General features: G+C 41.5%; 1 protein-coding gene across 1 annotated transcript; it reads right to left on the bottom strand.

The window, feature by feature from the left end:
• Nucleotides 1–824: 824 nt before the first annotated feature.
• LOC124115116 lies at nt 825–6,436 on the bottom strand. The gene is made up of 4 exons (XM_046475937.2): nt 6,393–6,436; nt 3,111–3,198; nt 2,135–2,249; nt 825–1,580 (listed from the first exon to the last, which is right to left on the bottom strand). Exons 1-4 carry the CDS (start codon nt 6,411–6,413, stop codon nt 1,130–1,132), a joined length of 675 nt encoding a protein of 224 aa, XP_046331893.2. The 5' UTR covers nt 6,414–6,436; the 3' UTR covers nt 825–1,129.
• Between the last annotated feature and the right edge of the window lie 12,088 nt (nt 6,437–18,524).

The raw sequence follows: 18,524 nt of genomic DNA, 5'->3' as shown, positions 1-18,524 counted from the left end.
TTTATTATTTATACTGTTTCCATTTTTTCGTTTTTTTTCCCATCTATATTACTTCTTCATATTTGCTGTTACATGTATAATATTTCATACTGGAATAATAAAAGCATACCAGGTCCAATAAACTTTGAAGGTTCTTACATTTCCTCGTTGTGTGGACATGGATACATTTTAGTTCTAGGATATGTTTCATGCTGAATATACAATTTATTTAATTTTCATTCAAATTCTTATATAATGTACAACAAACGTCCAATACCAAAACCAATTTTACAGCACACAAAGGAACTTTTTAAAATTCATCTTATCGCTGTTGGAATATGTGACTTGAACCTCTCCAATAATAGCCCTTAAAATATCCTATGAATAATGAAAGTTATACAAAGCAGGTTTGTAGACACTATGCGCTGTTGGTTACTTCACGCAGCATTATACACCGTCGAACGACTTGGAGGGGGGAGTTAGTATTTGCCCACAATCACCAACAGCCGATGTCACTGCACCGCCTATCTGTATTGTAGGAACGCCACCGTAGATCTAGTATACGCCCCCTGGCCTTGTACTTATCGAGTGACGATAAACACCCTTAACATAAACACTACTTTACAATTTCCAGTATTTCCGAGTCACGCCCCTTTTCCGATATACAACCAAGTGTGTAGGGCCATTGTGCGCTGGTATTGTTCAAGACAAGTGAGTTGAAACACGAACATGTGCCTATATGTACACATACCTGTACTGCGCATAGAAATATTGGTGTGAATGTCCCCCCCCCCCCCCCCCCCCCCCCACACACACACACACACACACACACACGCACACACACACACACGCACACACACAGCCGTTAAAGGGTAAAAGGAAAATTGTTAGAGATATTGTTCTAGAATTTCACACAAAATCCCATAAGAAATCAACAAACTAGACTTATTATTTTCTTAAATCTGAACACACTCCAAAAGGCCAAAACATAGATAAATGCTACACGGACGCGTGTCATTGTGCAAACAAGACCCATATACCACAAATGCTAATGTATATCATGGATGGCTTTGCAAACTTTGAAATTTCGTCAATTCGGCTTAGCGCGATCTGTCTTAGAAGAATGTGTCCAGGTTGTCTTGACAACTGATCACTTTTTTAATATGATCTGCATCAATGGTGCTTCCAATCTCCTGCCGCGGTCCACACGAAGTCTGAGTGCTCTCAACATGTGTATGTGGCGTGGCAGAATCGTCGTGTCAGTGTGGCCTGTGGGATGGCGAGCACCTCCGTGTGGAGGAACATCTGAAGCTAGAGCCAGCACCTCCTTTACTCGACCAACCTCGCCATGGTCATCCCCTGGGCCATGTCCTCTCTCTGGCACATACTTGACATCCTGTGTTGACTGAGGAGCAGAGCTCTGACTGGGGATGAGGATGGTGTCTGAATGACGTTGAGTTACTTTGCTCGGATCCGACACGATGTGTGGTAGAACTGTAATGGTGCCGTGGGCCGGTTCCACTGCCGGAGCCTCTGGTGGAACGTTAGCGATGTAGGTGTCTGCTGGGCAGGCGTGGTTCATGTGGATGCAGTCCGCGTCACTGGAAGGGTATACAATAGAAGTTACACTTTCCTTATTTGACCGCTTTCGTCAAGTGATATGTTCTACAATAACGGAAATAGTACATTATACTGTCTCAGCGAGTGGTTCTCTAATAAGGTATTCCTGACAACGCCCGACCTTCAAGACTGTAATGTAGAGAACGATTCACGTAAATGCATAATACTAGTTCAAGATTCAAAATTGTCACCTATAAAAATATTGCTCACATCCTTAGATTTACTTTGACAGCAGTTTTATTTTGACAGCTAGGCCCCAAGCATCAACTATATCTTTTTGTATAGTTCTTGTAATGAACTGTTCAAATTGATGACATGGTGTTTATTCAAGTCAAAAAGGTCACTGGCCCACAGGACATACATTGTCAATATTAAAACAAAATAGATAGTTACAACAGCAGCAGCAGTTTTATTTCTATATCAGGAAAGGAACGACACTTCACTATTCTCAAGCTCAAAAATGTCCAAATAATAATGTCCATTGATTGTCCTGACAATATATGTATATGAAAGGCGTATATTCTATGAACCTCACCTGCAACATAGGAAAACATTGTCATAACAAGAACACTCGAGTCCACATTCCGTTTGAATGTATCCATTTTCTGCTTCCATTGTCCCAGTAAAACGACCCTGAATGTATCCATTGTCTAGCAGAAATGTAAAAATAATAAAAAAATGCACAATAATTATGAGAAATGCAATGCAATCTTTATCTGTAAAATAAAAAGGTAATAAAAAAAATCGCACATATGATAGTTCTTGTTCTTGAAATAAACCACCAGATTCGCCTCGATCATGTTTCTAGGTTTGTCAGCACCATACCCATTCGTGTGTCTTTTACCAAAGTGGTAAACGTCTGAGACCTGCATCAAGTTCACACGTCATGAAATAAAAATTTTTTTGTTAAACCGAACGCACTCACTCATTCTTCTTGAAGATACGTTCTTTTATAGGAAAGCAAAAGGGCGCAATGTTTGAGTACGAATAACACCAGAGATAGTTGCCGTGTTAGTACTGCCTTAAGACGTATGATAGTTATATCACAGCCTGTTAGTCTGCTAGGCTCGGGGAAAAAACCCAAATGTAGCTGATCGTAGTATTCCTACCTGTTTATATACCTCGATAGCATGGATATGATGCTGACATCAGTTTAAATCTGTGATTGTATTCCACATTCCGCTCAGTTAGATACCGTGCCATTAGACCTGACAAATAAACTCCAATCATTATCGGACGCGATTTACTAGTTTCACTAGCTCACGTAACTATCACTTTACGAAACACATTAGCGACAGTCCTGACTCTTATAGACATGTTGCTCGATATTCAATTCCATAGGCAATTTCTATTAACCATACAAAAGCTTCTGAAATATGCTGTCATGAAGGAATTATATATAGAGGAATCGGTCATGCAATATCACATGCCCGGCTTCTCATGCAGGTAACGTAGTAGGAGCCGACTGTGCCCTGCGCCTTCAGTGTCTGTGTGTATTTCTCATTACTTACCTGTGACGAATAGGAAGAGGGACCGACAGTCCCCTGCTGAGGCGGACGCGAGAGCACCTAGGCACATCAGCATCCGCCACATATTGTCCTGTTGAAATAAACAGTTAGCTGAGAGATCCATGGTCGTGCAGTGTATATATCAGCAATGAAGCTTCGTCGCTTGTCACGATGTGTTATCCTTTTTGTTACTTTACTGATCCACGCGGGGTCCTCGTGTAAGGATTGGTTCCCCGCTATTGTTTGTTGTACGAGGACTTCGTGGATCGTATCGCCAGGCTCGGTGAACTGACAATAGTGTGTCAACTTATGTTTATCGTTTCTTATAACACCAATCATGAATTTTCAAATCACCAAGATCCTTGACAACCAACAGATACACGTATATCATTCCTGTCTATGACCTTCAAATCACCAAGATCCTTGACAACCAACATGTACACGTATATCATTCCTGTCCATGACCTTCAAACCACCAAAATCCTTGACAACCAACATGTACACGTATATCATTCCTGTCCATGACCTTCAAATCACCAAGATCCTTGACAACCAACATGTACACGTATATCATTCCTGTTCATGACCTTCAAATCACCAAGATCCTTGACAACCAACATGTACACGTATATCATTCCTGTCCATGACCTTCAAAACACCAAGATCCTTGACAACCAACATGTACACGTATATCATTCCTGTCCATGACCTTCAAAACACCAAGATCCTTGACAACCAACATGTACACGTATATCATTCCTGTCCATGACCTTCAAATCACCAAGATCCTTGACAACCAACAGGTACACGTATATCATTCCTGTCCATGACCTTCAAATCACCAAGATCCTTGACAACCAACATGTACACGTATATCATTCCTGTCCATGACCTTCAAATCACCAAGATCCTTGACAACCAACAGGTACACGTATATCATTCCTGTCCATGACCTTCAAATCACCAAGATCCTTGACAACCAACATGTACACGTATATCATTCCTGTCCATGACCTTCAAAACACCAAGATCCTTGACAACCAACGTGTACACGTATATCATTCCTGTCCATGACCTTCAAAACACCAAGATCCTTGACAACCAACATGTACACGTATATCATTCCTGTCCATGACCTTCAAATCACCAAGATCCTTGACAACCAACAGGTACACGTATATCATTCCTGTCCATGACCTTCAAATCACCAAGATCCTTGACAACCAACAGGTACACGTATATCATTCCTGTCCATGACCTTCAAATCACCAAGATCCTTGACAACCAACATGTACACGTATATCATTCCTGTCCATGACCTTGAAAACACCAAACTTTGGCTATACTGAATTCAAAGTAAGTTTCGGGGCGGTAGGGTAGCCTAGTGGTTAAAGCGTTCGCTCGTCACACAGAAGACCTGGGTTTCGATTCCCGACATAGGTACACTTTTGCTAAAAGCGGCGTAAAACCATACTCACTCACTCAAAGTAAGTTTCGGTAACATTTACTATTTAAAAGAAGTTAAAAAACACTCGAGTCTTTCACATTACGATAGTAAATGCTGTCTCGAGTAGAATATATGCATGTGTAGCCTCTGTACCTGTTACCCTGCATGACTCGCCGTATTGAGATGCGATGGTTGTACATGACAACACGAGTGGGAATGATGATACTGCTATGATTGCATGATGAATATACAATACATTTAAGTAAGAAATGTATGCTTTTGTTCTCACAAAATGTATGCACATCCCCGTTCCAACTTCAACCTTCCGACAAGGAGTAGAATTGTAGATAACCTACCTTGTTTCTCGACCCTACTATGACAATATGATCACAGTAATATGAAGGCTTTACTAAATCCCAGAAAATACAACTGTTGTGGTGAAGGTTTAAAAAGATTTTAAGGCAAACACATTTGTCGAATATTATGACATCACTGCGACAATTTGAAAACATAAGTAACAATGAAGCATCTCACACACGCTGCCTGGTGTATGACCAAAACACCTTCGGAACATTCTGGTACATTTATTTGCTAAATGCCACTTATTAAACTCTCAATATGATTTCATTAAACGTGATACATGGAAAAAAACAGTATCACGTGACTGCAGCTTAACATTTCAACAAGGAAACACATGTTTTTCTTCCAGCGTTGACCCTTAAATATATTCAGAATTATAAAAGGCCAACGCGAAAAAAATAAACAAGTACTTTAATTAAATTTTTAAATTTCTACTGTCAGACATAAATGCTTTCTCAGCGTATGTTTTAGTCATTTACTAATTTTTTTAAATTTGAAATTTACAATGCTAAACATTACAAAAGACACATATAATATCGGAATATTCAAGTGAAAAGTGCTCTATTGTATGCAAAAACAAGCAGTACAGTTGTCATCTGAAAGTCCCACGCTTCTAGCTACCGTAACAAGAAAGTCCCATGCATCTAGCTACCGTAACAAGACAGTCCCATGCATCTAGCTACCGTAACAAGAAAGTCCCTTGCTTATAGCTATCGTAACAAGAAAGTCCCTTGCTTCTAGCTATCGTAACAAGAAAGTCCATTTCTTCTAGCTACCGTAACAAGAGAGTTCCGAGCTTCCAGCTATCGTAACAAGAAAGTTAAATGCATCCCCTTCATCTTCATCTGATCCGGTATTTGTATATACTTTCAGTGTCTCGTGTGACTCGTAGCAATGTCCAAATGATATATACACTGCATGCAGTCATTTCATAGACCCATTGCACATTTCAATCACTCAGACCTTGTTATGACAATATACCAGTGAGATTCAGTACAGCCGCACAGGTAGCTGTAAATCAGTGCTGTGCTCAATGCTGAACCTTCATACTTTACAGACATGATGTTCACATATAACATGGAGGAACGTACTTAACCATATGTACGTAAGACATGTCCAACAAATATTCGGGAAACAATTTGCGTATGGGAGTAAAAAATGATTCAAATAAATGTTATTTCAGGTGTAAATATGTCATTAAATGATTCATGAAATATGTTCACGTGACAAGTATACTTTAATAACACCCGACTAGACAATAATAACACCAGACTAGACAGTAATAACACCAGACTAGACAGTAATAACTTCAGACTAGACCATTTGCCATGTTATATCATTATAAACCCAAAGGGACATGTCAAAGGGAACAACGATAACGCCAGAGAGCAATCAGCCTCTGTTATCTGCGGAAATAGATTCAAGTGGGTGTGAAGGCAAAATAGTGGTGAAATTATAAGAAAAACGTGTTTACTTACTCTTTGCAAAGTAGAAGACATGTAGAGACGTTGTGCATGAAGAGAGTTACAATGTAAGAGTGCTAGAGACACCAGCTTCATCAGCAAGTGTTTAACTTACCCACGCCCAAATAGATACTCATCAATTAAATATCAATCAATTCCACACGCGCATGAGATCCCCCAAGGCATGTTTACTTGTGATTACCGATTCTTTATGTCCACAATGGCATCGACCACGGCCCACTTGAGATGACTCGACACTTCTCTGCGTATGTTGTCGTTGATACAGCTAAAAACCTTAGCCAATTGTAACTTTGGGGAAATAAAATTGTCATAAAAAGGTAGGATTAAAGGGTCAAAATGGGTTGTGTAACACCCCCAAACAACCTTCTCATGGATAGATGTGCTCCCAGCGGATGTGCTTAATCGTGCCGTTCTACCTTACTTCGCGGCTTCTTTGAGTTCAATGTCGTTTTTGTTGTTACTGTTCTACGGTTGCTTTGTTCACGGACTGGTTGGTTTATATATGACTAGCTTGCGTGGACGCTCGTACCTGCGCCTTTCATGAGATCACGGAATGACAAAGTGACGAACTTTATATAGGGTGTTACGCCGAATGTAACCTTGAGGTGCTGCGCAGTAGCTGCAACAACGGACATGCTATTTACTTGTGACCACTCGTGTCATTCCGGGACAAGCCGGAAGGCGACGGTTCTAACATCGTCATAAAACACTTGCTTGAGTGTATAGGTTGTAACACCGTTTACAAGCACGTGCTTGAGTGTATAGGTTATAACACCGTTTACAAGCACTTGCTTGAGTGTATAGGCTCTAACACCGTTTACATGCACTAGTTTGAGTGTATAGGTTGTAACACCGTTTACAAGCACTTGCTTGAGTGTATAGGTTGTAACACCGTTTACAAGCACGTGCTTGAGTGTATAGGTTGTTACACCGTTATCAAACACTTGCTTGAGTGTATAGGTTGTAACACCGTTTACAAGCACGTGCTTGAGTGTATAGGTTGTTACACCGTTATCAAACACTTGCTTGAGTGTATAGGTTGTAACACCGTTTACAAGCACGTGCTTGAGTGTATAGGTTGTTACACCGTTATCAAACACTTGCTTGAGTGTATAGGTTGTAACACCGTTTACAAGCACGTGCTTGAGTGTATAGGTTGTTACACCGTTATCAAACACTTGCTTGAGTGTATAGGTTGTAACACCGTTTACAAGCACGTGCTTGAGTGTATAGGTTGTTACACCGTTATCAAACACTTGCTTGAGTGTATAGGTTGTAACACCGTTTACAAGCACGTGCTTGAGTGTATAGGTTGTTACACCGTTATCAAACACTTGCTTGAGTGTGTAGGCTCTAACACCGTTTACATGCACTAGTTTGAGTGTATAGGTTGTAACACCGTTTACAAGCACTTGCTTGAGTGTGTAGGTTCTAACACCGTTTACAAGCACTTGCTTGAGTGTATAGGTACTAACATCGTTACCAAACACTTGCTTGAGTAAGTAGGTTCTAAGATCGTTATCAGACACTTACTTGAGTGTGTAGGTTCTAATTGTAATAAAGAAGTTGTTCATCCATATGTAATATCCTTACTTTGACACTGGAGTGCATCATGATCAGGGCCCACTTGCACAAAGCGATGTTAGCACTAAGATGATCGTAACTCCCATACTTTAACATAGGCTTACAATAGTTGTAGTTAAGATCGCTTTGTGCAAGTGGGCCCAGGAGTAAATCAGCATCATACTCAACGTTATCACCAGGTTGGTGCAAGGCTGGGAGCAAGGTCTTTGCAATTTACTGAATCAGGAAGGTCACTTTAGCGGACACCTCGAACATCGTTCATATAATTGTCACCGCTATTTTGCCTTTTACGCCCAGATGAGATCTGTTTCGTAGGGTAATCGAGACCAGTTATTTTCTGGGGTTGGCGTTTTACATTTAAATGATTATTTGCTGGAACAATTGTTTTTTCACGGACACAGGGTTTTAGATTGGCCAACACATCAGCAGTTATACTGCCTCACTGAGCACTCCGCTGACTGTGACAGCCATGGTGACGTAATGGATCAGGTGCGATGACTTGAGTGACGTAATGGATCAGGTGCGATGACTTGAGTGACGTAATGGATCAGGTGCGATGACTTGAGTGACGTAATGGATCAGGCGCGATGACTTGAGTGACGTAATGGATCAGGCGCGATGAATTAAGTGACGTAATGGATCAGGCGCGATGAATTGAGTGACTTAATGGATCAGGTGCAATTACTTGAGTGACGTACTGGATCAGGTGCGATGACTTGAGTGAAGTAATGGATCAGGTTCGATGACTTGAGTGACGTAATGGATCAGGTGCGATGACTTGAGTGACGTAATGGATCAGGCGCGATGACTTGAGTGACGTAATGGATCAGGCGCGATGAATTAAGTGACGTAATGGATCAGGCGCGATGACTTGAGTGACTTAATGGATCATGTGCAATTACTTGAGTGACGTAATGGATCAGGTGCGATGACTTGAGTGAAGTAATGGATCAGGTGCGATGACTTGAGTGACGTAATGGATCAGGTGCGATGACTTGAGTGAAGTAATGGATAATGTAAGATGACTTGAGATACGTAATGGATCAGGCGCGATGACTTGAGTGACGTAACGGATCAGGTGCGATGACTTGAGTGACGTAATGGATCAGGTGCGATGACTTGAGTGAAGTAATGGATCAGGTGCGATGACTTGAGTGACGTAATGGATCATGTGCGATGACTTGAGTGACTTAATGGATCAGGTGCGATGACTATAGTGACGTAATGGATCAGGCGCGATGACTTGAGTGAAGTAATGGATCAGGTGCGATGATTTGAGTGACGTAATGGATCAGGCGTGATGACTTGAGTGACTTAATGGATCAGGTGCAATTACTTGAGTGACGAAATGGATCAGGTGCGATGACTTGAGTAAAGTAATGGATCATGTGCGATGACTTGAGTGACGAAATGGATCAGGTGCGATGACTTGAGTGAAGTAATGGATCAGGTGCGATGACTTGAGTGACGTAATGGATCAGGTGCGATGACTTGAGTGACGTAATGGATCAGGCGCGATGACTTGAGTGACTTAATGGATCAGGTGCGATGAATTGAGTGACTTAATGGATCAGGTGCGATGACTTGAGTGAAGTAATGGATCAGGTGCAATGACTAGAGTGATTTAATGGATCAGATGCGATGACTTGAGTGACGTAATGGATCAGGTGCGATGACTTGAGTGACGTTATGGATCAGGTGCAATGACTTGAGTGACGTAATGGATCAGGTGCGATGACTTGAGTGAAGTAATGGATCAGGTGCGATGACTTGAGTTACGTTATGGATCAGGTGCCATGACTTGAGTGATAGCGTGTCAACGCACTCCGACAATGTGGGTCATTGTTCATAATATCAGTCACTGGATTGTCTGGTCGACTCGATTATTTACAGAGCACCACTTGTAACTCTGCATGATCTTGTAGTTTATTGTTACAAAAGCTCAGTGGATGTAGGGGTTGAAATATGAAAGAGTCTTAATAGCACACGATTCCTTAGAGATTGGTTCAGTTCTGCATAGTTGCAAATAAAATAATGTCTCGCGAGTTTTTATGAATGAAAAAAGTAGTCCCGGTGTGACAGAGGTCACGGTTATCCAATCAAAACGAACAAAACGAGGTCAACATTGTACGACACAAGTGTGACGTACGGATTTAGTATCTCACCACCTGTATCTTCACCACGCGGGTAATAAAGGTCGTGACTACCCTGGCACTTTTGTGTATGGTAATTCGAAGTGCGACCAGGGTCAATTGTTGAGTTTTAAGTCAGTGACGTCACAACGAACCTTATAACGTCATGATATGCCAACTTACAAGACGGCGTCTGGCCAATCAGATAGCCAGATCCTGTAATGAGAATTGATAAATTCTTTTACATATAAACTTTATCTCATTTGTATTAATTAACTCATTTGAGTGTATATTGACATGTTTACAGTGACAAAAATGACATACTTGGTACACGACGTGCGAAATGTTGTTGTGACGCGGATGGTCAGACATCGTTACAGGGACTTCTATCGCGAATGTAGCTCGCGATGCGTGGAGAACACAGCAAACTAACTGTCACAACTACAGTAGAAATTTATCAACCGTATTTTCCCATACTGACGATATGATTTCCTTCTTCAAAAGAATGGCTTCCGTCCAACTTGTTCATGGTACAAATTATGAGTTTCCCCATTCTGCGATCAATTCCACAACGAAAGATAATACCTGTCTGTGCACAGAATCGTCTGTACACAATTGATGCGGGAAATACCAGCGGAAGAATTAACCTTTTATAATTAATGACTATAAAGAAGGCAGAAACTGATATTTTGAAGTCAAGCTTTTTGTCCGATACACTTGAAATATATGTGTAAGAGTTGAAAACTTCAGTGAATCAAATCAAAAGATAAACATATGTGAAAGGAATGTCCTCTGGTTTCGCAATTTCCACACCTCTGATGCGCACGTAAAATCTCTATGCCGCTCACATAAAAGTCCAGGAATTCAATTTATCAGTTTCTGTGAAATCTCTTCACTTTCTTTCCAGATTTGTAAACTCATTTGCCCGGTCTCTGCATAACCTGTCCGTGCCTATGAAAATACACGTGAATAAGATAAAGCAGAACTGTTGATAACAGTAAGAGGAAGACCATCACATGACCAGTTCCCTTCCACTGATTTACATACCTTAACAAGAAATAAAGGGGTCCAGTGACACCGCCTCGTCTGTTTCATATTTAGATCTATGCATAAAGATTCAGTGTGACAAGTCACTCTCCACGTGACTGTATGACAAGAGGGATGACTTCATCTTTCCAATAGTCAACTTTCCCTTTATGTCGAGCACTATTGCGGCAGCTCCTGCCTTTGGTGTTTCACAAATTTTGAGATACAATCGAGCATGCTGTTTCTACCAGGATTTCAAAGAGCGTCATACGACTCTTGCTCAGAGTTGTTTAATCAGGGTTACAACATTCAAGGACTCAGTAAAGCTTTCCGAACGTTTTATGACAGACATGTGGAGGACATTTCAAAATCTGACGCATTAGTGACAAAAATATCTCCAGTGCAATTCATTATTTTGATTTTAACATGTTTTCCAAAGTTTTGTGAGATGAGTAATTGATTTGCCTTTGCATGTGTTTGTGACGGGTGCGACTGGTAGGGCTGGACACACTTACCTTTTCGCGAGCACCTGGTATCATCAGGATTTGAGATTGATTCATAAACACTCGCTCATGATATAGTCGTAATTGTACAATCGACTTTTCTTATGAATTGGGAAAGGGGTTTCTGGCTTATATTGTACTTATTTGTTTTGTTTCAGCTCATCTTGCCATTGCCGATGAGTTATTTATGTCAACGTCCTTCATCCTGTCTTCCGTTACCATGGGCATGTAAAATATCTTCTTCTCCAAATCTACTGACCATATCAATGTCATTTTTACATAACGTATTTCACATGTCCCTAGTCACAAGAAAGTGAACGTTTCTGTTTGACAAATTCAGACTCGCCACCACAGCGGCTCATTTCAGTAAAACAAAACCTTCATGCCAACTTCTCAGAAACCATGGAATATGTTATTTACAAATTGTCTTTTCAATGAAATGTGTTTTAAATCTAATTTCGGTAGGTTCGCGAGATGGCGTTAAGAGCGGGTGTGTGAGATGGGGGTAGGTTCGTGAGATGGCGTTAGGAGCGGATGTGTGAGGTAGGGGTGTGTGAGATGGCGTTAGGAGCGGATGTGTGAGGTAGGGGTGTGTGAGATGGCGTTAGGAGCGGATGTGTGAGGTAGGGGTGTGTGAGATGGCGTAAGGAGCGGGTGTCTGAGATGGGGGTAGGTGTGTGAGATGGCGTTAGGAGCGGGTGTCTGAGATGGGGGTAGGTTCGTGAGATGGCGTTAGGAGCGGGTGTGTGAGATGGGGTAGGTTCGTGAGATGGCGTTAGGAGCGGATGTGTGAGGTAGGGGTGTGTGAGATGGCGTTAGGAGCGGGTGTGTGAGATGGGGGTAGGTTCGTGAGATGGCGTTAGGAGCGGGTGTGTGAGATGGGGGTGTGTGAGATGGCGTAAGGAGCGGGTGTCTGAGATGGGGGTAGGTGTGTGAGATGGCGTTAGGAGCGGGTGTCTGAGATGGGGGTAGGTTCGTGAGATGGCGTTAGGAGCGGGTGTGTGAGATGGGGGTAGGTTCGTGAGATGGCGTTAGGAGCGGATGTGTGAGGTAGGGGTGTGTGAGATGGCGTTAGGAGCGGGTGTGTGAGATGGGGGTAGGTTCAGATGACGGAACCTTTTCAACAAAGTTTAACATTGTCTTATATAAATGCTTCAATTCAAGGCGTCTTTTTTTTAAAAAAACCCACCAGAATACAACAGAATTTCACGTCAGAATAAAAGAAAAACACGCGGCGCATTCAATTACAAATTATTATCGCCAAAGACTGTAAGCCGAGAATAATATTTCAGATGACATAATATTTACCTGTTATTTCAACCTAGTCTAACACTGTTGTTGTATAGACCTGTACATGAGATTAGGGTTAAGTGTCGTGGTTTCCCTCCCAATCACCGCAGCAAGTAGATAGTGCTGGAGAGCATCTAGCCGCATCCAGTCATTAGTATAATAATTATTTTGATGTTGAAAATTGTTTGGAACAGTGAAAATGGAATCAGTTCCTACACTGAACTCTCCAGTGTGTTAATAACACGCATCCTTCATATAAGAGTGAGGCTGCTGAGTGGGTTAAAATTTAAGGTCGCATCGGTATTCATATGAGGCCGTCTCGGTGGAAAGTGAAGGTGAAGTGAATTGGTTATTTTTGATTACCCGATCAATGGAAAGCACATTTATTTAAGTTTGATGTATACATACACACAAAAACAATATTATTACCTTTAAATCAGTAAAATCAGTATATGACACACAATCTGGTATAATAATCTCTATATATTACACATAAGGGTAGAATGGTTGTGGTTAATAACGGTCCGATATTTGCACGTGTGCATTTTAACGATTATGAATTCTGATTGGTCAAATAAAGCCATACAACGTCATAGTTAAAATACTAGAAAAAAGAGAAAATATCATATGACGTCATTCACTGTTCATGCCATCACAAATTGATTACATGACGTCATCTGAACAATAGGCTGCTAACAGTAAAGTTTATCTGAAGGGTTGGCATTTCATACGTTTTTACTCAATTTCTCTCTTGAAATGTTAATGTGTAAAGGATAGAATAGCCTCCCGGGAACTATGAATTACAGATTATCTGTCGCTCGTCAGTCCCTCGCCCAAGGCGGCACACTCGGCACGGATAGTCCGTCATTCCTCGTAGCTCGTGGGGTTTTCTCTAATATAAGGTAGTTCGTGGGTTATTGTCTAGTATAAGGTAGCACGTGGGTTTTTCTCTAATATAAGATAGCCACGCGATAAATCGCAAAGAACAATGAAGAACGAGGCGTGGTTTAAAACATAGTTCGACCATGACGTCATTTCTGGAGATTCGAACATACGCTCTCAACTTACGTAAATTGCCCGACACTATTTTGAGAGAGTAAAGAGTTATTCCCCTTAGAAGTAGCTGAGCAACGCAGATAAACGATCGCATCAAAAGTGGGCGACATATGGCAATATGTAATGAGAGAAACTTACAGATAATGGCCGTGGGATTTCTGACAATCTTTTGGAAATACCAAACTTGACCCCTCTGTTCATAAAATATCGACAATGCCGAGATCGGATTGTATTTAGACTGGTTTGCCTCCCCTAGAGCGCTTGCGCTCTGTGCTGCACTTCGAGCTAGAAGCAATGGGCATGCTGGGTATTGTATTCAGGGAGTCATCATTATTTAAATACGGCCTCATGTTCTTAAATCTAATAATTTAGTTAACATCCTTAAAGAGGCTGTAAATAATGCTGATATCTCATAAGAAATAAACAGCGACCACGAGTCGTTTGTTTCTTAAATAACAACAGCATTAGATCAGCCAAAGACGTATATACGTCCGTGGATCAGCAGAAGAAACCGCGACTCGTTTCCCTGTTGTCGATCCACAGCTCTGGACCTGTGAATACTTCCGACTGAAAACCTTTGTCTTACTGAATTGTAACCTGTATTGTCCATGTAATACTGTCCGAAGCTGCAATATGCTACACTAACACATATTGGTTTGCGATCATTGCAATATACTGCAGAAAGGAAATATTATCCCCATTAGGCAAGGAAGTGGCTAGAGAGTTATCTCCCTTGTACTGCTCCAGGCTCAAGCTCCTTCCCAGCGCGTGACACCTTCGTTACACTCTCAGTAACATCGCTGCCACCAGTGTGGGCGCGGCCATTTCAAGAATCTTGAAATTTGCCCTCCAACCCCATATGTAGTAACGTTTATACTTTTGTTTATGTCTTTGGGAATGCCATCATATTTCAATTTGAAAAGGTTTACGACTGACCATGTTTTCCAGATGAATTTACTTTGTTGTTTTGATAATCAGATTGGTTCGAGATTGCAGACTAACGGAAAATCAACCAACTTCTCCCTTACATTCTTACTATATCAATAACACGATAGTTTTAATGAAACAGAAATTCAAATTGACAAACGAAGAAAGTAATTTAGCAGCGATAAGTGTATTCGGCGTCACGACAGTCGTAACTTGTTTGTAAACATAACGGTCATTCGGTTGCTAGTTCAACTCCAAGCATGGTTGTGGCCACCTATTCACAGTGGGGAGTTTTGACTGGTGGCAGCGATAGTATAGAGAGCTCCGGGAACGTACTATCGCTGTGAGGAGCTTGGCTCCAGGCTGTGGCTTGTCTTGGCTGGCATCACGCGAGACGATATCGATTAGCGCACTGTGGGTAGATGCGCTGTGGGGATAAGAAACAATTCTCATCATGTTATCATTACTGACTCTGGGATGAAGCCAAGGGAGTATTTATACGATCGTCTGTCATGGATGGGAGCGACGTTCACAGATCGACCCCCGTTACGCCCTTAATATATCTGACTGCGTCACGCTACCAATCTTTGCTGTCAGAGGAGATTTGTAATGGCAACCAATCCCAACGTCCAATAAACCGGCAATTTCACTTCATTATTTATTTACTTAACGTGGTGTGTAAGATTCTGTTTTTAACTATGTAGGTGCATGACAATGTGTCAAGAGGGTATAAAGGCATGTGTGTCATGTGTATATATGTAACTTGTAACTAAGCATCTCATTTTGCTGGGGGTCATCTCAACGATTAACAATTGTTATAGTTGTTTTGACATTTTGTTATTAACGTGTATCGTTGTTACTGATGGTCATATATACTGACAGATCTGCTGCTACTGTTGTTACTGTTACTACTACTACTACTACTACTACTACTACTACTGCTACTATGACTACTACAGCTGCTACTACTATGACTACAACTGGTACGATCGACTACTGCTACTACTGGTACTAACACCACAAATTCATTCATTCATTCATTCATTCATTCATTCATTCATTCATTCATTCTACCACCACTACTACTAAAACTGAGTGCGTTAGGCATTACGCCGTTTTTAGAAATATTCGATCACGGAGGGGGACACTAGAAAATGGGCTTCACACTTTGTACCCATGTGGGGTATCAAACCCAGGTCTTCTGGTCACCGCCCCGTCACTACAACTATTACTACCCAACCACCTCTACTACTACTACCACTACAGCGACAACTACTGCTACTACTAGTACATCTATATTCTTATTGTTTCATTATTATTATTATTATTATTATTATTATTATTATGCAGCAAAGAGGGTTTGGGTGATCCTGGCAGAGTCAGGCTGGTTAGGCACATCATCAGCTCAGGGCCCTTGCCCCCTCTACACGCAGCCCAGACAGCGAATGGGACTTCTCCAAGGAAGCGCTGCCTAGTCAAACCCACCCAGAACTTTTCGGAGAATGCGAAGACTCCCCAACACTGCAGCCTTCTGCATTAACCCGATTGTCAGAAGAGCTGTATTCCTGGTATCAAACCCGGGTACTCTCCCGATGTCAGTCAACAGATTGGGAGGTACCAAACCTAAGGCACCCAGAACAATGGGGAGTCGGACAACTTGGTACTTGCGATGCAAGCGTGACATTTCGAAAGCGAGGTCTGCATATTTGCCATGTTTTTCCCGAATCTTGTCAACCACATAAGTGTCAAAAGGGACAGAAAATTCAATAATATAAATGATTTCATTGGATTTATGAAATAGGACTAGATCAGGTTTATTAAATTGGCCTGGATATGTCTGAGGCTGTATACGGGCCTATTCCAAAGAATTTTGAATTTATCATTTTCCACGACGCACTACATGTTTTGGGTCCTCTATATCAAAACCACAAGCATGGCGAAGGCGGTAATAAAATGATCGAGTCACTCCATCATGTCGCTTAAGATACTGTATTTGTTCCAAAGCTGGGCATCCACAGTGTTGTTGGACAGTCTCATTAAATTCATTGCAAGGTCTACATTTCATATTTTCATTTTGATGCAAAATCACACATTGACGGTTTCGAGTGGGAAGTGACTGGTCCTGAGCAGCGAACATATAGCCTTCTGTTTCACGTTTCAGGCCAGCCGACTTCATCCAAACGAAGGACTACCAGGTTGCTGATCTTCTCAACACACTGAACATACACTCAATGCAGAGGTCGTTCAGAAAGCCTCTCCGTGAAAAACTTAGTCTGATTATTATTATTAAATTTATTATTGTCATTATTATTATTATTACGTTTTTTCCAGTTGCGTTTTAACTGTATGTGAACTCAGTCGATGTTAACGTTTGTAAAAACAGACATTATGAAATCTCCAAGATGTATAATCACAGATTAAACCCTTGAACAAACCACTTTATATTCATGACGACACACACTCAACGAAAACGGTCGTCTGCAATATTTGCTCTCCAAACATGTCCTCCAAATATCAAATACAAATTTTGAGACGACCCACTGTAGACGTCCGTGATTCCACATTGCTACCGACACGGTGTTTGATCACGTGACCCTCGCGTCATTGCTGAAGAATGTCCCAGGTAAACAGATCTGGCCTGCGGTTCTGCCCCACTGGCGATCCCTGGGTCTTACAACACTTGATCGCCTTACAGCAATAGGGGCTCACGAAACCTGATTTGCGACTGGAGCAATATGTTGCCATTCACGGTTATACTCAGCAAGGAGATATTTTTTTCATGTTTGTTTGTTGAATCCTTTTAATAAGATGAATTACAAAATAGACGACGCACACACAAACACAAGCACGCACGCACGCGCACACACATACGCGGAGCGGCTCTACCGTGTTTCCTAGAACACGTGTTTTGTCAATTATTTTGTCTGTTTTCTTTCTTTGTTTGTTTGTTTAATGCCGCACTCAGTAATATTCCAGCATTATGACCCGATCTGTAAATAATATAGTCTGGACAATCCATTGATTGCTGTCCTGGCCGTGCGCTATTCAGAGACAGGCCGGTGCGAATGGCGGTGCAGTACCCTTGGTGCCATATCAAAAGTTGTTATGATTATTTATACACAATTGTGTTGATTTTGTTTGTTGTTTAACACCGCACTGAGCAATATTCCAGCTGTATGACGGCGGTCTGTAAATACATGGACATCATGCGCATCGATCCACGTCATTGGGATAGGATGACAGGCAATCAACCATGTCAGCGAACCTGACCTCCCGATCTATTTAATCGCCTCTTGCAACAACCATTGGTTGTTGGGGACCTATAGTTTTACCGCGAATGCAGACTGGTGTCAGATTACGGTCTGACATATAAGTTATATATATATACATGGATCAATTAGTAAACGAAAACAATTCGTTCACATTTTGCAGAATCGGGTCCTGGTTGTTGTGTAGCATCTTACCGAGGCAAGGGAGTAAACTGACTGTAAAAGTCCAGTTTCCACCTTTGCCGAACTAGGCTGGAATTCCGGAGTTACATTTTGGCTGGACTAACGTGTTTATGCATTGTCCAATCAAAATCGCGTAAACGAACTAGACATCTGGTT

This window comes from Haliotis rufescens, unplaced genomic scaffold, assembly GCF_023055435.1.
Source record: "Haliotis rufescens isolate VD_foot unplaced genomic scaffold, xgHalRufe1.0.p SCAF_14, whole genome shotgun sequence".
Classification (NCBI taxonomy): Eukaryota; Metazoa; Mollusca; class Gastropoda; order Lepetellida; family Haliotidae; genus Haliotis; species Haliotis rufescens.
This window is presented reverse-complemented; position numbering and strand designations above follow the sequence as displayed.